The 24588-nt window shown below is 49.3% G+C and overlaps 1 protein-coding gene across 4 annotated transcripts in view; it reads left to right on the top strand.

Moving 5' to 3' along the window:
- The window catches only part of OSBPL1A (oxysterol binding protein like 1A), a 170670-nt gene that overhangs the window by 52006 nt on the left and 94076 nt on the right, over positions 1–24588 (top strand). For all 4 annotated transcript variants that reach the window (XM_044293459.1, XM_044293456.1, XM_044293460.1 and 1 more), the window contains exons 11-13: positions 370–433; positions 744–842; positions 1316–1438. In XM_044293459.1, the coding sequence (XP_044149394.1) occupies positions 370–433; positions 744–842; positions 1316–1438 (286 nt within the window). The remainder of the gene's footprint in view (positions 1–369; positions 434–743; positions 843–1315; positions 1439–24588) is intronic.

Here is a 24588-nt window from a genome sequence, read left to right as displayed (position 1 = left end):
TGTGGTGATTGAAAAGACACTGGTGATGGAGGGAGGGGCCTTTTAACCTCACTGTGTTTCCTGTCCCTTAGAGGTCAATAAGGACATCCTCCATATGGTTCTGTCATGTCAGACTCCTGGAAAACCATTTATCGGTAGGTCTAAATCCTACTTTCTCAGTAATGCAGGCACATATGAACATGGAACCAACACAGATGTCTTCAGCTGCCAAGCGCACATGTACCGGGTCAGCCAGTTTCATAGGTTCAAATCTGCTGACAGATGCAGTTTTAAGAATAATAATCGCTTTCAACTAAGGACATTATTGTAAATTTTTATGTTGCGTCTCTTCTGCATGCAGTTATTTATTTTACTAAATATACTCTCTAGGTCAGATGCATTAAACAATGTGTATCGGCAAGGCTGTAAGCACCTGACGCAAGCCATTTGCACGGTAGGAACTGAGAGAGTGCAATGTGGATTTTTATTTATTTATTGCCTTTTACCAAATCACTGTCCATTATCTAACTATAATATAGCAAATATTATACATCTTGTGATTAATTGATGGATGTATGGGTAATGGCAAAGCTGTAGGTACGCTAACAATGTTTCTGCTGAGGTCGAGTCCAGCACCGCCGTAGAATTTAATTAGGATATTAGAAAGTGTGACTGTTTGAGATCTTGTGAATAGGAATCCTCCCTGTAGCTTCATGGTAATGGTGTTAATACAGATATTCTCATAAAATACTTTTTTTCTGCAGGTAAAGTTATCAGACAGCGTTTCTTTCTCAGTAAAATGCTTTGATGACAGCATCCACAATTTCAAAGTTTTTTCCAAAAACCTTAGGCATACAAGGGAGGTATGTATCATCAAGCCTCAGTATAAATTATGTTCTTTAACTAGCATTTTAAAACCAAGGGCATGATGCGTGAGACGTGTTATGTGGACAATTTCAAATGTATACAGAAAATCATCAAGTACAGTGTTGGGGAAAAAAAATCTTAAATGGGTTTTCCAGGACTTATTGGTCTCAGTATATGTCATCAATATCACATCTGTGAATGGGAGTTGCAGTACTCCGACACGGCCACTACATGGTGTACAAAGTCTTCTGCCTCCAGCTATGTACACTGTGTAGTTTCCAGCGGCTGACTGAAACAGCTAATCGGTGGGGGTGCAGCATGTGTCAGATCCCCCCACTGATCTGATATTGATGACCTACTTCAACTAACAACCTGAAAGATTTACGGTATTGCTTCACTCTGCATAATTATAAAGGTTTCCTTATTACTTGTGTGTAAATACCCTTTTACATCAGTACTTGCCTTACAGGACTGGCTGGCCGCCATTGAGGAGCATTCAGCTTATAGCACTTACTACTGTTCACAAGATCAGCCCAGTGACGATGAAGATGAAGACCTGGTGCTTGCAGGCGACATAAAGGAGTCTCTCGAGGTAATTTGCATGGCAGCTTGAATAAATTGTCCATCTTAAAGGGGTTATCTTGCATTTTAAGAAAGTTTGCTAATAGAAGGGAATGGTTTAAAAGAAAAAAATATGTACTTACCCAAAAAAAGAGGAACTGTCAACTTCTAAGAATAAAAACTGATTGCCTGACCAATTCTTCACTGACCCGTGGAGTGTTCAGCATTTTTCCCCCTTTTATTGATCCCACCATTTCAGAAATATTTCCTCCATTAGTTATCTTGACCCAGGTATTAAAACTTCACTTTTATTGAAATAACTCTAAAAGGTGTATATGCGACATGCAACCTTTAATTGGACTAGGACGAACCAAAGAATGAAAAGTTAAAAATACAAAACACCTCAACTCAGGTGACAGTAGATGCCTGCACTAAATGAGGGAGAGAGAAAAAGTGCACTCTCTCTCACTTAATATCCCTATAGGCTGAGTGCTACTGTATCTGGAGGAGCTACAAAAAATGGTTGATGCCCTGATTAAACAAACAGACACCTATCAGTTACTGGATCTCAACCCCACAGATAGGTTTCTGGGAGAATTAAAAACAATACTCTCTACAGCTAAGGAGGATAATCTTATTTCAAAAGAGGAATGTGAGTACCTCTTTAAGACACACCCCACCATTGCCACCATCTATGCCATCCCCAAGGTGCATAAACAGAGACGACCAGTACCAAGAAGACCTATTATATCTGGTAACAACAGCCTGACTGAAAATATCAGCCAGTATGTCTATGTATTTATAGCACCTTTTGTACCGAGTTTGCCCTCTTATATTAAAGACACTAAGGATGTGGTCATCAGGCTCCAGGACATTCAGGTCACTTCAGATACTAAACTAGCCAGTCTTGATGTTGAGGCTCTATACACCAACATCAGACACGAGTTAGGGATTAAGGCAGTTTCTTCATTTTTTTCCACTAAGAGTATTCAGTTTCGTGCACATAATGAGTTTCTCTTGACTCTCCTCAGTTTTTTACTCACACATAATTATTTTCTTTTTGACGGCCAATTCTACCTACAAAAGGTTGGGACCGCAATGGGAAGTAAGTGTGCACCAAATTATGCTAATTTATTTTTAGGTTGGTGGGAGGACACTATTGTTTTCTCGCTCATATCATTGGGGGACACAGGACCGTGGGTATAGCTTGCTGCTGCCACTAGGAGGCAACACTAGGCTGAAAGCTGTTTGCTCCTCCCCTGCAGGCTATACCCCCTCCAGCCTGGAGAGAGCATATCAGTTTTTAGCTTAGTGTCGTAGGAGGCAGACCTCCCTGCTTTGCAGGGTGGCGTTGTGAATTTTATTTTATTTTTTCTTGATTTTTTTTCACAGATCCTGGATGGGGGTACAGGGTTGCTTGCGTCCCTGTATCCCCGGGTGGGCTGGCCGGTGTACCTTATTCACCGCCTTGCCTTCCCCAAGAAGATAAAGTGGACCAGGGCAGCCTCGCTCCCCTGCTTCCCCCCAGCTACAGGGTCACCCTCTCTTCAGCCCTCCTCTGCCCGGACCCCTGTCGCCTGGTGCCAGCGGTCATGGGGTGGCCCTGCTGGTGATAAATCTGAGGGTGAAGATCACAGATGAAGACAGGTAAGTGATCTTCATCCTCGGCGACCACCTCCCCCAGGGCTCTCCTCTCATAGGGACATCAGCAGGAGAGGAGCGCCTGCATGCGCCGGATCAGTCCGTCCGCTAGCCCCCCGCCGCGCCACCGCCGCCGCTTGTACTATGTCGGGTGGGAAAACGCCGCCTCATAGTTGTCTGCCGCCCGCCCCCCGACATCCCTCCGCGTACCTTGCGCTGCACCGCGCGCAGCGGTCGACACTCAGGCCCACAGGACCTGGGATCTCACTCCTTCTGGTAGGCGATAGATACCCCGTTGAGCAGGAGATTTGACCATGTCTGACCCGGCCACTGACCCCCCTCAGGCACCTTGTAGGACCACTTACTATGCCTGCTCCGTGTGTTCAGCTAAATTTCCTCGAGGTCAGTCACTATCACTGTGCTCTGCTTGTCAGAAACCTGCACAGAGCAATCCCCCTAGGGCACAGCAGCGCGCAGAAGCCTCGGATCGTCCTGTCCAGGGGGAACCAGACTGGGCAAGGTCCCTGTCACAGGCAGTGGAGGACCTCTCTAAGATCTCCCATTCCACCCTTTCATTGCTGGGTCGTTTAGTGGAGAAATCACCACCGGTGCAATCCGCATTGCACGCAGACCAGAGGCAGACTTCCTAGTAAGCGCCCCAGAGCAGGCACCCGTTCCTCCTCTGACGCCTCAGCATCCCCCCCTGCTCCTGGTTCCCAGTCACATGCGTCCTCCCTGTTAGGCGACGCACTGTCTGAGGGAGAGCTTGGGGATTCGAATGCAGATATGGATCTGGAGCATTCTTCTCAGATTGCATCCATGGTGGATAGCCTGATTTCGGCGATAAGAGACACCTTCCGGGTTCAGGAGGACCTTCCCTCCACTAGCCAACAAGGGGTGTCGTTTCTGCGGGCAAAGCAGACCCCCAAGGCGTTCCCGTTACACGAAGATTTTTCTATCGTGGTCACCAAGGCTTGGGATCAGCCAGGTTTGCGTTTTGTTATTCCAAAACGCCTAGACTTACTCTACCCTTTTCCACGCGAGACCGTGGAACAATGGTCTTCCCCACCGAAGGTGGACCTGCCGGTGGCCCGCCTGGCAAAATCTACAACCATTCCAGTGGCGGATGGCTCTTCCCTCCAGGATCCAGTGGACCGTCGCGTAGAGTCACTCTCTAAATCGATCTTTACGGCAAGCGGGTCGGCATTACGCCCGATTTTTGCCTCTGCCTGGGTAGCCAAGGCGGTTTCGGAGTGGTCCCTCCGGTTGAGCCAGGACATTGTGTCCAACCTCCCGCCCGCTGAACTCGAATTGTCGGCGCTCCAAATTTCTCAAGCGGGGAAGTATCTCTGAAGCGGCACTGGATGCGGGGTCGATGGTCGCCCGTTCTTCGGCTCTTGCCACTTCGGTCCACCGGGAGTTGTGGCTCAAGGCCTGGAAGGCTGATTCTTCCTCTAAACGCTCCCTGTTGAGGCTTCCGTTTTCTGGGGCTCGGCTGTTTGGGCCCAAACTAGATGTGATTATCTCAGAAGCTACGGGTGGGACCGCCCAGTCAGGATCGGCGGAAGGGCCCGTCCTTTAAGCCCCAGCAGGCCTGGCGTCCGCGTGCTCAGCAGCCTCGCACAGCCCCAGGTAAGCAGCCTTCAGCATGATGGTTTGTTCCCACCCTCTCAGGTGGGGGGGCGTCTTCTCCTGTTCCAGGAGATTTGGCACGCCCACATTCCGGACGCATGGGCACTCGAGGTAGTCTCCTCGGGCTACAAGATAGAGTTCAGGTCTCTTCCCCCCAACCGTTTTTTCCTTTCCCAGCCTTCCAGGGATCCCGTCCGGACCGCAGCTTTTTTGCACGCCGTCACTGCTCGCCCGGGGGGTGATTTCACCGGTTCACCCGGAGGAGCGGTTTACAGGTTTTTATTCCAACCTGTTTGTGGTCCCCAAAAAGGAGGGCGATGTGAGGCCGGTGCTGGACCTCAAACTTTTGAACCGTTATCTGCGGGTTCAAAGGTTCAGAATGGAATCGCTCCGTTCCGTAGTGGCTTCACTGGTGCAAGGGGAGCACATGGCGTCATTGGACGTACAGGATGCGTATCTCCACATCCCCATCGCCACATCATCAATGTACCTGCCCCAGAAAAGAATGTGCTGTGTAAACTCAAAATAATCAGGTGTAATCAAGGGAATTGTCTATGCCATGGGTGTCAAACATGCGGCCCGCAATGAATATCTTTGCGGCCCGGCAGTCTAGTATCTCTGAACATGAGCGCGCTGCTATCGGCGCGCTCATGTTCTCTCAGCAGCACAGGGAGAAGGAAGCTGTCCTCCCTCCCCCTGTGCTGCTGCCGCTGCCAGCAATGAGAGGAGAGGGGGGGGAGGAGGGGCGGGCGCACTGCGCCACCAATGAGGAGAGAGGGGCGGAGGAGGGACGGGTGCACTGAGCCACCAATGATAGGACTATTACCACACAGAGCGGCGCCCAGCGATGTCTCAGCACTCACCATTATTCCTGGGCGCCGCTCCGTTCGCCCGCAGTGCCCCATTACTGTCTCCTCTCCTGCTCCACATGCTGCTGATTACTATCGGAGCGATGGGAGGAGACATCAGCTTCACTAGTGGGCGTTCCTTCTCCCTGCGCTGCGATTGGACAGCGCTACAGCCAGGAAGAAGGAACGCCCACTAGTGAAGCTGATGTCTCCTCCCATCGCTCCGATAGTAAACAGCAGCATGTGGAGCAGGAGAGGAGACAGTAATGGAGCACTGCAGTGCTGAGACATCGCTGGGCGCCGCTCTGTGTGGCCTGATAGTGAAAGTCAGTCTTTAACACAATACAGGAGGCGGGTGCCGGCAGCAGAATCGCATTGCCGGCACCCTGCCGCTGACAGGGAGCTGCGATCAGAGGCAGTTAACCCCTTAGGTGCCGCACCTGAGGGGTTAACTGCTGATCTGCCAGTACCAGCCTCCTGTATAAAGGGGTAATTTATCATTGGTGGTGCAGTGTGCCCCCCCTCAACCCCCCATCCCATTAAAATCATTGGTGGCACAGTGCGCCAGCCCCTCTCGAACCCCCCAGTATTAAAATCATTGGTGGCAGTGGCCACAGGGAGAGGAGATCTTGGTGCCATCCTACTGCAAGTAGAAACCAGGTGGATATACCGATTGGACAGCTTGAGTCCAAAAGGGCTCAATGAAGGATTTGCCTTCACCGCATTTCTCGGATAATTAGGAGAGGTTGTAGGTTGCTATTTTGTGTTGTTTTGTTTCATTCCTACGTGTTATCTGTTATTTCTTTATTAAATATCTGACATTCAGTCAAAAAATTGATCTGTTTGGATTTTGACTATTGATTCTATTGCAATATATTTACAGCTACTAGAGTACATGCTATCTGATCCACTATTATGTTCTGTACATTTGGAACAGTTGTTGTGATGACACAATGTTTGTGGTTGGTTATTCCACTACCATTGTAAAAAATGTGCCTTTTACTGTATCATGATTAATATTCTTTATACCCCAAGTTGAGCTGATGAGTAATCATTATATAGTGATTGTAGATTTCTTGGCACATGTATAACATCTCTTTAACAACTATGGTTGGATCCACCCACCACTCCTTCCAGTTTCAAGTCCGGGCGCATCATCCATCTGCGCAGGTTATCCTGCTCTCATCTCCCACACCCCCCCCCCCCCCCACATCCAAGTTCGTGCGCATGTACAAGTGGCGCAGCGCATGCGTAGTTACCCACAACCAGTGGACTGAGTTAGGGAGCATGCGCCGTTAGGTCTCCTACTGATGACGAGCCTAATGGGCGACGGATATATGTGCATCACTACTGTTATCGTGAACACAGTCTAAGGCCCCATGCACACGGCCGTTGTTCACGGCCGTGTGCGGGCCGTGGAACCGCGGCCTGGATCCCTTCCTGTGAGCTGGAGCGCACGGCGTCACTGGTTGCTATGACGCCGTGCGCTCCCTGCTGCCGCCGCAATACAGTACTACACTGGTATGATCTATACCAGTGTATTACTGTACTGTGCCGGCAGCAGGGGGCGCACGGCGTCATAGCAACCAGTGACGCCGTGCGCTCCAGCTCACAGGAAGGGATCCAGGCCGCGGTTCCACGGCCCGCACACGGCCGTGAACAACGGCCGTGTGCATGGGGCCTTAGTGTTCGCGCAGCCGCTTCTGACGCAGAGCGTCACTTGTGACGTGTATGGTGGGCGTGATCGATGGTGCTCCAATGGGACGGATGGGGGGGAGTGTCTATGGCCCGGATTGGCTGGCTGTGTTATGTGTAGTGGGTCTGTTTGGCATGCCATTGTGTCAATCAGTACAATCACATTATTTAAATCTTTTTTCCGGGTCCATTCGTTGCTGCCCATTTGCCCCTGAAGAAGCCTAGATATACTAAACTGAAACTAATACCTTACCAACACATTGCTGCCATCTGCTGGTCAACCTGGAAAACTACAACAATTGCATTTAATACAGTGTTTAGATGCAGAGTTGTGAAGACATGAGCAAAATCATATCAGATGACAAATGTAAAGGCTCTTAACAGATAGTAGCAGGGTAGAGGCGTGTAGTAACACAACTCTGGGGTGTTACATATATACCTGGGATGGTCAACCTGCGGCCCTCCAGCTGTTGTAAAACTCCAACTACCACCATGCCCTGCTGTAGTCTGATAGCTGTAGGCTGTCTGGGCATGCTGGGATTTGTAGTGTTGCAACAGCTGGAGGACCACAGTTTGGGCATTCCTGCTATATACCATTTGAGCTCATAAGCAATACAGAATAACGTGTTATATATGATGACATATTGGCCCAATTTTCTACTTTTTAATAGATGGGGAGCCGCCATGAAATAGATATCTGCTTTGAGCTCCCCTTTAAATAAACATTTTCAAGAATTCTTTTTTTCTAGTATGTTGTTTTTTTTTTTTTACTTTGAATCTAAAGTTTTTATTTTCTGCTGTAAAACATTGGCCTGTCCTTCGTGTTCATCTTATGATGATCAGTGGAATGAAAGTCCTTGAACAGCACTGTTTTTTTTAAGGGAACCTGTCACCGGGATTTTGTGTATAGAGCTGAGGACATGGGTTGCTAGATGGCCGCTAGAACATCTGCAATACCCAGTCCCCATAGCTCCGTGTGCCTTTATTGTGTAAAGCAGGCATGTCCAAACTGCGGCCCTCCAGCTGTTGCAAAACTACAAATCCCAGCATGCCTGGGAAGCTTACAGCTATTAGGGCATGCTGGGAGTTGTAGTTTTGCAACAGCTGGAGGGCCGCAGTTTGGACATGCCTGGTGTAAAGAAAACTATTTGATACATATGCAAATTGGACTTGTCTCAGGTTAATTTGCATATGTATCAAATCGTTTTCTTTTACACAATAAAAGCACACAGAGCTATGGGTATTGCGGATGTGCTAGCGGCCATCTAGCAACCCATGTCCTCAGCTCTATACACAATCCTAGTGACAGGTTCCCTTTAAGGTGACTCTGCCTCCAGATAAACCCTTCTGCAGAACCCAAAATAAAGGGTGCTCCATCTTAGTTGTGTGATCATTCACCGAGCACCACTAGCATCACAATGTTTCATAGCTCTGTGTGCATTTGTGTAAAAAAAAAAATATTTGATACATATGCAAATTAACCGGATTGTTTTTTTTTTACACAATAAAAGCACACAGAGCTATGTGGACTGGGTATTGCGGATGTGCTAGCGGCCATCTAGCATCCCATGTCCTCAGCTCTATACACAAAATCCTGGTGACAAGTTCCATTTAAATCAAACCATTTTTATTGATTTTTACAATTAGAGATAACAGTACAGCACATACAATACAAAGACTCCTCAGAAACCCCTCCAATCCTCTTCTGTGCTGTGTCCTCCCCCACTTCAACAGACATCCACACCCTAAATCCCCTTTCAAAGTAGCCACTCTACTCCCTACCACTACACCCTCCGTTTCATAGACTAGTATTCCTTCCTCTCTGAGCGGAACTCGATACTCTTACAGTATCTAACAACCATGCCCTCTTCAATTTTTGGGAAGCTAAGCCAGAATTAAGAATCCAGGTCTCCCTTTGCTTCGAGAATTTAGTGAGTGCCCCCCTTTTTAAGTATACCCCCCTCTTTCCAACCGTGCCATCTGATTTATTAACTCTGTCAGCTCCTGCTTACTCAGGTTTACAGGCTGGATCCAATACTTTGCAACTAGTTTCCTAATTGAATACATTTTGCCAGCTTTTGCCCCTTAGGTCTTAGGATATGTCTAACAGGCCCACCATGGGAGTCCTAGGGACCACAATGTTATACAAGGTATCCAGCAAATCAAACAGAAAGGTCCAAAGAGTACTCAATCCCCCACATGACCACAACATATTAATAAGACTCGCCTCTGGTTCTGTACTTCGAGGACACTGAGCGTCTGGGCGGACCCCCATCCTATAAAACAGTTGGGGAGTTTTGTAGAACCTAATGCAGCCAAGGCTACTTTCACACTTGCGTTGGGGTTCCGCTTGTGGGATCCGTTAGAAGGCTCACACAAGCGGCCCGAACGGATTTGTACATCCCCAATGCATTCTGAATGGATGCGGATCCATTCAGAATGCATCAGTTTGGCTCCGTTCCGCCTCCATTCCACTCAGGAGACGGACACCCAAACGCTGCTTGCAGCGTTTTGGTGTCCACCTGGCCGTGCGGAGCCAAACGGATCCGTCCTGACTTACAATGCAAGTCAATGGGGACGGATCCGTTTGACGTTGACACAATATGGTGCAATTGCAAACGGATCCATCCCCCATTGACTTTAAATGTAAAGTCAGGAGTCCATATTAATATACCATCGGATCGGAGTTTTCTCCAATCCGATGGTATATTTTAACTTGAAGCACCCCCATCACCATATAGAATATACCATCGGATTTGAGTAGATCGTGAAAACTCAGATCCGACAGTATATTCTAACACAGAGGCGTTCCCATAGTGATGGGGACGCTTCAAGTTAGAATATACTAAAAACGGTGTACATAACTGCCCCCTGCTGCCTGGCACCACCCGATCTCTTACAGGGGGCTGTGATCCGCACAATTAACCCCTCAGGTGCCGCACCTGAGGGGTTAATTGTGCGGATCTCAGCCCCCTGATCGGGCGCTGCCAGGCAGCAGGGGCCAGCCCCCCTCCCTCCCCAGTATTAAAAGCATTGGTGGCCAGTGCGGCCCCCACCTCCCTCCCCAGTATTAGCATTGGTGGCCAGTGTGGCCCCCCACCCTCCCTCCATCCCCAGTATTGGCATTGGTGGCCAGTGCGGCCCCCCGCCCTCCCTCTCCAATATTAGCATTGGTGACCAGTGTGGCCCCCCTCCCTCCCTTTCCCAGTATTAGCATTGGTGGCAGTGGCCACCAGTGCTAATGGTAAGTGATAAGTCTGTGCGATGCGCCGCACAGACCTGTCATTTACCAGTAGGAGGAGCGTCGGCCGGCCACAGACAGCGCAGGTAAGTATAAGCTAAGTAACCATGGCAGCCAGGACTGCAGTAACATCCTGGCTGCCGTGGTAACCGATCGGAGCCCCAGCGATAACTGGGACTCCGATCAGAAATGCCGCTCCGCTGCCACCAATGATGGGGGGGGGGGGGTGTTGTTAGCCTGTGGCCACTGCCACCAATGCTAATACTGGGGAGGGAGGGGGGGGGGGGCCGCACTGGCCACCAATGCTAATACTGGGGAGGGAGGGAGGGGGAGGGCCGCACTGGCAACCAATGCTTTTAATACTGGGGAGGGAGGGGGGTCTGGCCCCTGCTGCCTGGCAGCACCCGATCAGGGGGCTGAGATCCACACAACCCCTCAGGTGCGGCACCTGAGGGGTTAATTGTGCGGATCACAGCCCCCTGTAAGAGATCGGATGGTGCCAGGCAGCAGGGGGCAGTTATGTACACAGTTCTTAGTATATTCTAACTTGAAGCGTCCCCATCACCATGGGAACGCCTCTGTTAGAATATACTGTCGGATCTGAGTTTTCACAATCTTGAAAACTCAGATCTGAAAAAGCTGTTATGCAGACGGATCCGTTCTGAACGGATACCTTCGTTTGCATTTTAGGTGCAGATCGGTCTGTGCAGATACCAGACGGATCCCCACCGAACGCAAGTGTAAAAGTAGCCTTAAACTGTTGCGAGCTGCGTTGAGTCGCACTAAGGCTTCATTCACATGTCCGTGGAACACGGTCCGTGAGATACCAGACTGGCATCCTGCTTAGTGCAGGAGCGCACGGCGTCATTGGTTGCTATGACGCCGTGCGCTTTGTGCCATCGCCGCAGTACAGCAATACACTCGTATGATACACTCGAATGAAGCCTAAGTGATAACCTAGGAGTATTCTCCAAGATAGACTGCTACTAGGTAGAGGTCAAAGATCCCACGTCAAACTGCTCTTTGAATGTTGACACATGCAAGGAAGCTCTTTTCATACATGTCTGTTTTCAGGTACAGTAACAGAGCCCCATTAACTGCTAAGTGGCAGTGGTCAGATCTCCTACAATCATACTTTGATTGCGTATCCTAAAAGTAGACCATCCATGTTTTACTCATGAAAAACCACCTTAAAGGTTTTGTGCCGTTCTACAATATTGATGACCTATCCTCAGGATAGGTCCTCAACATCAGATTAGTGAGGATCTGATTCCAAGGACGCGTGCAAGCACTGTGTCCTCTTCAATGTTGACCTGTACGCCATCTAGCTTGTACCGTTGAATGGGACAGATAGTTGTAGTTACACTAATAGTAACACTGCACAACCTCTAAGTCTAGTCACAGTCACAGTTAGAAACCCCAGATAAAAGATAATATTCCAACTTTTGTCCTCGTGAAACTGGACAGAATTCCACTTACCTTTTTCCCCACTGACCCAGAGATCCCTGGGGAACTTCTTTACAGCGTAGCCCTCTAGATTGGGTGTTTGCTAATGTCCTCGGCAGTGTTTCTTATGACCTACCCCGGAAATAACTTCCTCCCAGAGGTTCCTGGTCAGGTCATGGTATCCACTTCCAGGAAGTTGAGCCTGTGGGATCTTCAGGTAGGAAAACAAAACACAAGTGAAAATTTGGGTTCATTGCCAACTTATTTTTTGTTGTTCAATTTATGAAAGTATCTTTAATTTGATCTAATGAGGCACATATTGTACAGTTTAAATAATGACGAGAAAAGATTAAATTAAACAATTGAAGACATCTCTGGCTGGAGCTGTGATCTCATGTGATACTCAGATTAGATGTTCTTGTCTCCTTAAGGTCTTACTGGCTGCATTGTTTTTGCTGTACAAAATTCTTGACAAGCTTCTTATGTGCAAAGCACAATGATTTCTTTTCAGGCATCCATGCTTTCTTGATGTTGACAGAGGGATACTTGTCTCTTTAGCATAGGTATCGTGCTAGATGGGAGACATTGGAGGGGGGGTACAGTATACATGCTTTTGGCTTATCTCTACTGGAAGAATTTAACATATACTTGTTCAATCTTTTCCTTTTGGATAAAAGTATAAGTAGAAGAATAACACTATTTATTGCCATTATGTGACCTATTTACTGCATTTATCACCAGTTTTCCCATTTGCAGCCTGTCTCAGTTTTCTGTATTTTAGATTTTTTATTTTATTTATTAACATGCTGTTTATTAACATGCTGAATTAAACACGAAAGTCGCTAGAAATGGAAGGTGATTATAATATAATTGGCGTGGATAGCTCACCACCTTTTCAGAATGAAAAAGGTGCTCTAGTCTTGACTGATCACCCAATCCGTAAGAGGTAAAATTAGAGGAAAACAAAATAGAAGACTGGCACTCAATATGTGGATCTTTTAAGAAGTGGTAATTTTAATACATTGTACACAATAATAATAAAATCAGCACATAGTAATAACTATGAAAACTGAATGGTAATGGGGATTATAAAATGCAACACAATATCACACAATCTAAAATATCAATAAAAGTCGCAGGATAATCGCACATGGGTCGCACAATAATCGCACATGAATGGTGGGAGGTGCGGTATTCACAAAACTAATCGCAAGTTCCTTATGAGAGCCACTGAGGAAGGGGAGAGAGGTCCCCAAACGCGTCTGGCGTAGTTCACCCCCATAACGACATTAACCGGACACATTGTGGAATATTGAAGAAACCTCAAATATTTGAGCGCTCCATAATCTTCTATCCGGAAATTGTTCGACGATAATAGGACTGAACAGGCTACTCTCGCGAGCTTGTGATTGCAATCACGTGACACGCACTCACGGACGAGGATGCCAACGGCAAGAGAAGGAAGCGGTACGGTGTGGTGAGTAGTGGCCTGTGAGATAGAATCTCCAGCTACCGGTCGCGATCCCTCACGGGTAAGACACATACCACTGCCTTACTCACCACCTGTATACAATTGTCAGTGCCAACTGTGATAACAGGACTGTCTCTGCCGGATCCAACTACTGTATATGCATAGTGCGTATAGTTGAATGAGTGACTTTTCCTATTAAGGGGAACTTTTGGAGATTTGGAATATATCACCATCCAATGGATGTGACCTCCTGAATATTGCTAAGACCAGAAGGATTTGTCCTCATTTGCCAACCCCAATTCCTTTCTGATAATACAAAGGAACTTTCTGCACATATGCTCTCATAAGGAACTTGCGAACACCATTCATGTGCGATTATTGTGCGACCCATGTGCGATTATCCTGCGATTTTTATTGATATTTTAGATTGTGTGATATTGTGTTGCATTTTATAATCCCCATTACCATTCAGTTTTCATAGTTATTACAATGTGCTGATTTTATTATTATTGTGTACAATGTATTAAAATTACCACTTCTTATATGATCCACATATTGAGTGCCAGTCTTCTATTTTGTTTCCTAGAAATGGAAGGTGTTTCAGTTGTGTCCGTTGCTCAGTTCCTTTAACAGATCCCTTTTTTTCCTGTTCCTCTGATGGAACAGAATGATGAAAAAGTTGAGACACAGATGTGAACTCAGCCTTAAGAGCCAGGATTGTTTACAATGATATAAGAAATAAAATTTGGAATAACAGGCACATCTGATAAGAACCTAATAAAAAGATATTATAGTTATTATATTAAGTACACAAAGTAATGATATTTACTAATTGTTTACTTATAAAACAGTGTAAAAAAGAAGCATAATCCTAATACTAAAAAAAGATTATCAAGTGAGCCATGGAGATTAATTGGGAGCATTACTCAGTAGCAAGGGATAAAGAAATTGTCAAATGGGAAGGGGTTCCAGTGTACTTTTCGGCACTGAAACTCTCACCCAAAATTTTTCTCTGTGAACCTACACTTAAGTGGGTGTAGACTAGCTGCTATGATGTCTCTGTAGCACACCCTCAGAAGTAACAGCATCATGGAGGACTTTAATAGGTGGATTGGCCATAGACATTACTGGGAAATTTCCCAGTGGGTCGATGCCCACAGAGCCGCCCAAGCCCTCCTTTCTGCCGCTGGCCGGATAGATAATGAGCCTGTCAGCTGTAATTTAATGCTGTAAAAATCAGGTACCGCACATACCCTCCTGAATTCAACTGCTGTGGCCCACATCTTGCCTCTTAATTCCCCTGCTCAATTTCTTAATCAGAGATAACTGGAGGAGAAGGAGAACAGAAAACGGTATCTATTAATGGCCACTACAGAGGGACAGCTTTTGGGGCAATATATTGTGCTGCACCGTGGTATATGGTTTTGGTGGCGCGGTATTTTGCACCATGGTATTGCTGACCCTGCCTACTTGTGTTGCTCCTCCTGTCAATTTTGACCTGCCTACAACATGGGGCCACTTTTAGTTTAGTTCTTTTCCTGAGACATTTTAAGTTCCCAGTCCAACCCTGAGGACATTATACAGCACACCTCAGCAGAGTAGCTGCAAATCAGTACTACTGTGAGACAGAAGATTTATTAGAAAGCTGCAACAATGACTGTGTGTCTCTGCCTCTGTCTTCATTAAGCAGTTCTTTCCTCCTCCCCTCTCTTTTTACAGACAAGTCTGATAAAGGTGCATTCAAATTGCCTCTCTGTCCTTGCTACCTTTTAAAGTGTAACTGTCATATTTTTTATTTGCTAGTTTATTAGAGCTAGGCATGTATACCTGAGCTGTCTGTCAATGATTGTCAAAAGATCTGTAATTACCTTATAATAACCGCTTTCATTAATGTCCTCTGTCCCTTTCCACTGCTCCCTTAAAAGACAGTTGCTATGGCTTGTTTGTCTCTGGCTAAGAAGACAGGAAGATGGAGGGGCAGTCCTTCACACTGCATGCCCACATTAGGCTTCAAAGTGAGGAGGCGTGTCTCTCAGTAATCTGATTGGCTGGCAGGGAGCTGCTGGCTACAGCAAGTGTGTGTGTGTGTGTGTGTGTGTATGGGAATTAAGGGAAAGCAGTTTTGGCCTCAGAGAACTGGCAGAGGAGCCATCTTGAGAAGGTCCTCATATGGTAAGTGTTTAAACAGCCGTAACTAAGGCAAAAACTCAAGGTAAATAGTGGTATGTGAAGAAACTAAAGATTGCTTTATGCATAATGCTGCTTCAGCAGTAACATATGCTAAAATATATATATTTTTTTAATGTAAACATGTCGGTTAGGGTCCATTCACACATCCGTATGTGTTTTGTGGATCCGGACGGCACATTCCGGCCCCATTGAAAATGAAATGCACCTGTTCCGTAAAATTGCGGAATGGATGCGGACCCATTTTGTGGCCTTGTGTGAATGGACCCTTACCCTTTTTAAAATACTTCCTAATTGTGACAATAATAAAATTACTGGCAAAATAAAAAAATCCCTGGGGCATTAAAGCACCAGAAGAGATATGTGGAGAATGACAAATTTACACATTCTAAAAATATATGTACTATACAGAGAATTATATTGATTTTGGATCCTTTTACACAGGCCGGTACTTAGTCATAATGATCACTGATTGATGTGATTACAATTAGAGTTGCAATGGGTAATCGAGGTCTTTTTCGATACTTTGATACCCGGTTTGGTTCAATACAGGGATTACCCATTTTTCGATACTAAGCTGTACTGATGAGTTAAGAAAATTAACCGCTTGCAGTCACGGCTGTCTCTTAAAGTACTTTCACACTAGCTTTTTCTTTTCCGGTATTGAGTTCCATCCTAGGGGCTCAATACCGGAAAAAAACTGATCAGTTTTATCCTAATGCATTCTGAATGTAGAGCAATCCGTTCAGTATGCATCAGGATGTCTTCAGTTAAGTCACTGTACGGCTTTTGGACGGAGAAAATACCACAGCATGCTGCAGTATTTCTCGCCCATATTCATTGGGGGACACAGTAACCGTGGGTATAGCTATGTCCTCTAGGAGGCGTTGACACTAGATAAAGCTGTTAGCTCCTCCTCTGGCAGGTATACCCCCTCCAGCCATAGTGTTCTGCACAGCTGTAGGAGACCCTGACTCCGGGATTCCTGCCGTCATGCCAAGACCTGGGGCCCCCCAAAAATCTAAAGCAACTCCTCAGGTCCCACTGGGATCCTGTATGGTTTGCTATTTGCCACTATCGGTTACAGGCTCCTATGACTCTTGCCTTGCCTCGGGACTCGATCATTCACCTCCTCCTCCCCCTCCACCAAACCAGCCCAGTCCCTTCTCCGCCCCTTTGGAGCCAGCGGAGCCCTCCTGGGCCTCTGCCATAGCTAGGGTGGCCGCGGACTTGGCCCAAGTCTCGCGCGCGGCCATGGCCTTTATGGAACGCATGGCGGCCTCGGATCCTCCACCTGCGATGCCTGTGGTTAGCACCGCTCCACCTCCCAGTGCCCCCCACAGAGGACGCTCGACCGTTAAGAGGCAGCATACGCAGCAGCATCATTCCTCGGATGACTCGGCCTCTCCTCCTCGCAGGGACTACAGGTCTGAAGGGGAAAGGTCCGGCGCGAACGAGGACACGGAACCCTCGCCTAGCTCTCCACCATGGTGTGGCAGACTTGGGCACGGTGGTCCGTGATACCGTTAACATCAAGGGGGAACCTCCTTCTGCTAGTAGCCAGGAATTCCCCCTTTTCCACTCCAGAAGGGGTGGCGCACCAGAGGCAGTCACATTCCCCATTCATGGCGAGTTCGCCAAGGTCCTTTCAAAGGCTTGGGAGGGCCCTAATCACTGTTTTTCGGCCACAAGGCGCATGGATACTCTGTATCTTTTCCCGGCAGATAATGTGCAGCAGTGGTCTTCTTCTCCTAAGGTCGACCCACTGGTGGCCAGATTGGCTAAGAATACGGCAATACCAGTCCTGGTCCTGGTCCTCCCTACAGGACTCCGTTGACAGGCGTTTGGACTCCCTTTCCAAGGCCATCTTTACTCTGGCGGGCACAGGTCTGCGGCCCGCGTTCGCCTCGGCCTGGGTAGCCAGGGCGCTTTTGGTGTGGTTGCAGCACCATTATCAGGACCTCGCGGAGCAGGATGCCTCTGCGGACACCCTGAACTTCGTCCTCCAGATGTCCCAAGCGACAACATTCCTCTGTGAGGCCTCATTGGACGTCAGCACTCTTTTTGCGCGAGTTTCGGCTCTCTCGGTCACTCAGCGCAGGGAGGTCTGGTTGAAGGTCTGGGACGCCGACGCTTCCTCAAAGCGCCTCCTCACTAACCTTCCCTTTGCGGGCTCCAGGCTCTTCGGTGCCAAGCTGGATGAGATTATCTCTGACGCTACGGGGGGCAAGAGCACACACCTGCCCCATTCTAGATCCAAGCGCGCCTTCAGAGCTAGCCCCTTTGGCTCTAGAATCCAGTTCTTTCGGCGCTCCTCCTCCAGGTCTGCGATAGCCCCCTCCTCCGGCGGCTCTCAGGACTCCCACAAGAAGCCTTCCTTTAAGCCTCAACCTTCCTGGCGCCCGCGGGCACAATTCCAGCGAGTTCTGCCCGCCCCGCGGCTCCCAAGCAGGCCTCTGCCCGAAGGGGCAGCTCCACCGCCTGCGGTGGGGGGCCATCTGCTTTCTTTTTTTCAGCAGGTCTGGAGAGCTCACGTTCAAGACGCCTGGGCCCTGGAAATTGTAACTTCCGGTAACAAGATAGAATTTGCTTCCAGGCCTCTGGAACGTTTCTTCCCTTCTCTGGTTCCGGGGGATCCGGCCCGAACCTCGGCCCTTTTACAAGCGGTCTCTTCCTCCTCTGTAGGAACAGGGCACAGGGTTCTACTCAAATCTCTTTGTAGTGCCAAAGAAGGAGGGATCAGTGCGTCCGGTCCTAGACCTGAAGCTCTTAAACAAGTCCCTGTGGGTGCGGAGGTTCCGGATGGAATCCCTCTGCTCAGTTATTGCTTCTCTTCTTCCAGGGGAGTTCCTTGCGTCAGTGGACATCCGGGACGCCTATCTGCATGTCCCTATCGCAGAATCTCACCACAGATTCCTGCGCTTCGTCATTGGCGGCCGTCATTATCAGTTCGTTGCCCTTCCCTTTGGGCTGGTGACAGCCCCACGGGTATTCACAAAGATCTTGGCGCCGCTCATGGCGCTTCTTCGCACCAGGGGCATATCTCTGTTGCCCTACCTGGACGACATACTAATAAAGGCTCCCTCTCGTCCCCAGGCCGAAGGCAGCGTCGGGATCACTGTTCAGACTCTGCAACAGTTCGGCTGGCTGATCAACTTCCCGAAGTCCTCTCTCCAACCTTCCCAGAGGATGACCTTCCTGGGGATGATTCTGGACACCACTGCCGCCGGGGTATTCCTTCCGGATTGCAAGTTCTCACGGATATGGGAGTCGGTGTCTCGCCTTGTGCATTCCCTGTGTATCTCCATCAGGGAGTGCATGCAGGTTCTGGGGCTTATGGTGGCCTCCTTCGAGGCTGTCCCCTTTGCTCAGTTTCACACTCGGCATCTGCAACAGGCGATCCTGTCCTTCTGGGACAGGACATCGAGGGGTCTGGACTCTCAGATCCGCCTACCTCCTTGGGTATGCAGGGAACTCCTGTGGTGGCTGTCCCCTCAGAATCTGGCTTCAGGGAGATCTTTCCTCCCAATCTCCTGGACAGTCGTCACCACCGATGCCAGTCTCCTGGGTTGGGGTGGCGTTCTCCGGGCTCGGATGGTTCAGGGGGTGTGGTCAGAGGTGCAAGCCCGCCTTCCGATCAACATACTGGAGCTCAGAGGAATTTTCCTCTCTGTCTCATTGGACCCCCCTCCTAGCGGGTCTCCCGGTAAGGGTCCAGTCGGACAATGCCACAGCTGTGGCCTACATCAATCATCAGGGTGGAACCTGCAGCCGGACGGTGATGCAAGAGGTGAAAAGGATCCTCCAGTGGGCGGAAACTCATGTTCCAATATTGTCTGCAGTGTACATCCCAGGGGTCGAAAAATGGATGGCAGACTTTCTCAGCCGCAACAGGGTGGATTCGGGAGAGTGGTCTCTGCATCCGGACGTATTCGAGGACGTCTGTCGCCGTTGGGGCCGCCCGGACATGGACCTGATGGCGTCCAGGCTCAACAACAAGGTTCCCACATTTCTGGCCCGAGCTCGGGATCCGGAGGCGTACGGGGTGGACGCTCTGGTGTCTCCGTGGCAAGACTTCGCGCTTCTCTATGTCTTCCCACCACTGCCTCTACTCCCAAAGGTTCTTCGCAGGGTCGCGGCGGAAGGGATCCCGACCATACTCATCGGCCCCGATTGGCCTCGCCTGGTTCTCGGAGGTCACTCGGATGCTGGCAGACGCTCTTCCATCAGAATTTACAGCCGCTTCCTTTAACGGCGTGGCTGTTGAGACCTCAATCTTGAAGAAGAGGGGCTTCTCAGACTCTGTCGTGAGGACCATGATAAGAGCCAGGAAACCAGCTTCCTCCCGGATATACTATCGTACCTGGAAGGCCTTTCTTGCCTTTTGCAAGAAGTTAGGTGTTTTTCCCCTTCGCTTCTCTGTTCCGGTGGTCCAGTCGGGTCTGGAGATGGGACTGTCCATGAGCTCTCTGAAGGGTCAGGTCTCTGCTCTGGCCATTTTCTTTCAGCGGTCTCTAGCTCTGCTTGGTCCAGTGAGGACCTTCCTACAGGGGGTGGCGCATTCGGTCCCTCCGTATGTCCCTCCCCTGCCCCCCTGGGACCTGAACCTGGTTCTGTCTTCTCTCCAGACGGCTCCTTTTGAGCCCCTGAGGGACATTTCCCTGAGTCTTCTCACCTGGAAGGTGGTCTTTTTGGTGGCCATCACCTCTATCAGGAGGGTATTGGAGCTGGCCGCCCTTTCCTCCAAGGAACCCTTTTTGGTCTTCCACAAGGATAAGGTGGTGCTGCGCCCAGTCGCTTCTTTTTTGCCCAAGGTGGTCTCCGCCTTCCACCTTAATGAGGACATAATTCTGCCCTCTTTTTGCCCCGCTCCGGCGAACCCCAAGGAGCGCGCTCTCCATTCTCTGGATGTTGTCCATGCTTTGCGGGTGTACCTGTCAGTTACTGCCCCATTTCGCCGCTCGGACTCCCTTTTTGTGATTCCTGAGGGGCCTCATAAGGATCTGGCGGCCTCCAAGGTCACTGTGGCTCGGTGGATTCGGTCGACTATTGCCATGGCCTATCTGTCACGGGTAGGGTTCCCCCAACGGGTGTTACCGCCCACTCCACCAGGGCGGTGGGGGCCTCCTGGGCTAAGCGCAATCGAGCCTCTACATCACAACTTTGCAAGACGGCCACCTGGTCGTCCTTACATACCTTTACCAAGTTCTACCAGCTGCACTCTCTGGCGTCGGCTGATGCTGCCCTAGGGCGCAAGGTATTGTAGGCTGTGGTTCCTGTTTAACCGTTGGACGTTTCCCTCTGGAGGTGTTGGTCTCGCACCCCATGGACTGCTCTAGGACGTCCCATGGTCTGTGTCCCCCAATGGAATGGGCGAGAAAAGGAGATTTTTTGGTGAAACTCACCTGTAAAATCTTTTTCTCGTCTTTTCCATTGGGGGACACAGACAAGAATGGGTGGGAGCTGTTACAGGAGGGGTTGGTTCTATCTATTGGGACCTTATGGTTAACGGCCTGACGGCTGTGTTCCTTGGTTCTGTTTTCTTTATTAATATTTGGTTTTGGTCTCCTTCTCCTACTGCTTTTGCACGCACTGAGGTCCTCCTGTTGGAGAATGGGGGTATAGCCAGTGGAGGAGGAGCTGTTTTTTCTTATTTGCATAGTGTCTCCTCCTAGTGGTAGCCTAAGCTATACCCATGGTCTGTGTCCCCCAGTGACCCCAATGGTCACTGAAAAATTAGGCCCTGCCTTCACTCCGGGCTGCGCGACATTCTCCCCAGCATGTGTGCGCAAGCGGGCGCATTTCTCTGCGGTCTGGCGTAAATTCACTTAGTGATGCGCTGGTGTCTGGTGAACGTGCTGCCCTTTTGGCCGGCCGTGGTTATGTAGCGTTGTCCCCGCAACTCTCGGTGCTCCGGCCGTGCAGTCGGCCGTGTCCCATAACTTTAGGCCCCGGCTTGCGGCCTACTAGCCCACACTTCATCCCCGGGGAGGGGGGTGGTCTGGCACAAATTCTTCCCGCCTTGCCTTCCCCGCCCCCAGTGGCTCCCAGAGCCCCGCCCTCGGTCCTCAGGCAGTTAACCCTTCCTGGTCAGCCATCTTTTGAGCCTGGCAAAGGATTATATGGGTTTCTATCTGCGGGGCTTTAATGTTGAGGAATTTCTCCTCTGCCTCTTGCGCAATTGAGGTGGGCATCCCAGTTTTTTATTAAAAGAAAGAAAAAAAACTAACAAAAGTCCATTTGGGTCCCCCCCCCTCATTCCTCATCACTGCAGGATCACCCTGTCTGTGTCAGACTGGGCCCCTGTCCTATCACAGTCAAAGGAGGACTCTTCAGTTTTCCAAATCCACCCTCCTGGGTCGTTTGGTCGAAATCCAATGGTGGACATCTGGACCTTTCCATTCACCCTCTGGGGTCGGTTTGGTTGATAAAGCACTGCCTGCTCAATCCAATGGTAGATCTCTGGACCTTTCAATTCACCCTCTGGGGCCGTTTGGTTGCCTGCGCAATCCAATGGTGGACACCCAGACTTCCCAATCACCCTCCGGGGTCGGTTTGGTTGATAAAACACTGCCTGCGCAATCCAATGGTGGATCTCCGGATCTTCCCAATCGCCCTCCTGCTGAGTCGTTTGTTTCATAAGCACCGCCTGCGCAATCCAATGGACCTCTAGAAGTTCCCATTCCACCCCCAAGTAGTTTGGTTGATAAATTCCACCACCGCAGTCTCCAACTGCCATGGGCGAGTTCTTGAAAGGCAGAATTGCACATAGTGGGCCAGAGCAGGATACTTCCTCCTTGCTCACCTCCGCACCCCCACCCTTCCTCCCTAGGGTCACGCTCAGATGCACCCTCCCTCGAGGGAGGGTTTTGGTCTGAGAGGGGATCAGTGGTTCGGTCTAGTCTGGTGTGATCCTCCAAGGTAGACAACAGTACTTATCATATGCATTCCCCCCTTCCTTAGGTGGAGTATTTGCACTACTACTGGATGCAGTACTTCCCTTTGACATTACTTCCCTCGAGCGAAATTCCTTTCCACTGGGGACAGTACTTACTGTATGCATTAGCCTCTTCCATAGGTGGCGTTATGGCATTATCTACGGTTTTAGTGTTTACCGTATGCATTACCACCTTGTGTAGGTGGAGTAATGGCACTCCCACCGGGTATAGGACTCTCCATTTGCCCTACCCCTTCCGTACGCTGCGTATTCTCTCTACCATTGGACTCAGTTCCTGTTGTAGACATTAATGCATTACCATCCTTCTTAGTGGATTACTGCACTACCACTGGGTGCAGTGCTTACCCTAAGCATTACCCCCTTCCATTGGTGGGATAATTACACTACCATTGGACTCTGTTCTGACTGTCGGGCTACCCCTTTCTTCAGCGGAGTATTGCCCTACCACTGGGTGCCTTTCATCTGTCGCATGGCCATCTTTATGCTTCTGGTCACATTGCCCCCTTCTACTAGTGATCCTTTAACGTGGGGAATGAGTACACATCTTGGATGCTGCACTTCAACTACGCCACGGCTCTAGATGCCTTACTTCTTCTACAAGTGGGGCGTAGCGAGTATCCATACTCTTCATCTAGTGGTATATGGGTGCTGCCAGTGGATACTGTGGCTGTTTCCACGTTGTATCTTTTTCTTCGGTGCTGGTTGAGGCATGAATATGACGACCTCTCTCCTCTCAGGGGGTTACCCAGCAACACTTAGGTTACTTTCACACTGCCATTTCTGGGTCCGCCTGTGAGATCCGTTTCAAGGCTCTCACAAGCGGCCCCAAACGGATCAGTTTAGCCCCAATGCATTCTGAATGGATGCGGATCCGTTCAGAATGCATCAGTTTGGCTCCGTTCCGCCTCCATTCCGCTCTGCTTGCAGCGTTTTGGTGTCCGTCTGGCGGTGCGGAGCCAAACTGATCTGTCCTGACTTACAATGTAAGTCAATGGGGACGGATCCGTTTACATTGACACAAATATGGTGCAATTGCAAACAGCTCCGTCCCCCATTGACGGTAAGTCAGGATGGATCCGTTTGACTTATACTTAGATTTATTTTTTTACTTAGTTATGCAGACAGATCCAACTGAACGGATACCAGCGTTTGCATTTATAGGTGCGGATCCGTCTGTGCAGATACCAGACGGATCCGCACCTAACGCAGGTGTGAAAGTAGCCTTATGTGTCCTAGTGTACCCCATCTCCATGGTCATCCGCTGTTCCAGTATGTGTCCTCAATAATATGTAGTGCATACACCATGGCACATAATATTGTGATTACATTCCAGGAGTCTAGTGTTGCACTGACTATAGATTCTCTGTCCACCATTCCTGATGTGGAAGTTATGCTGGTTTAGCTACAGCAGCGTGTTCTCCTCTGCAGGTGCAGATATTACGCTAGTCCTAGCGTCGCGGTCGCTGCAGTGGGGCAGCCCTCTTCAAGTATGGGTTCTACCCTGATGCTGGCTTGAAGGTTGTTCCTGATCAACGCCCTTACCAGGTGGAGTGTTCAAGATTAGCTTCATATGGATGTCCCCTAGCCTCCCCCCTCAGTTTTGCGTGGCGGGGCATACCGGCTCCTACGGTACGAGGATCCTGGCATAGCCATTACATACTCTGGACATCAACCACCAAGGAGGAACGCGGTGATGCAAGAATCTGCCCAGATCTTACGGTGGGCGGAGACCCGTGTATCGGAAATTTCAGCAATCTACACCCCGGGACTGCGGACTTCCTCAGCAGGACAACAATAGTTCCGGGCGAGTGATCCTTGCACCTGGAGGTGTTCGAGGCGATCTGGCTGAATTGGGGTCGCCTCAACGTGAACTTGATGGCCTCAAGGCTCAATTGGAAACTTCCCACCTTCCTCTCCCGAGCAGGGATCCGGAAGCTTGCGGCGTGGACGCCCTGATCTCCCCTTGGCAGGGGTTCTCCTTCCATCAGCATTTAAGGTCTCATTGTTGACGGCGTGACCTTTGAAACCTCCATTCTAACGCAAAGAGGTTTTTCAGCGGATG

The sequence above is a fragment of the Bufo gargarizans genome, chromosome 5 (assembly GCF_014858855.1).
Source record: "Bufo gargarizans isolate SCDJY-AF-19 chromosome 5, ASM1485885v1, whole genome shotgun sequence".
Taxonomy (NCBI): domain Eukaryota; kingdom Metazoa; phylum Chordata; class Amphibia; order Anura; family Bufonidae; genus Bufo; species Bufo gargarizans.
This window is presented reverse-complemented; position numbering and strand designations above follow the sequence as displayed.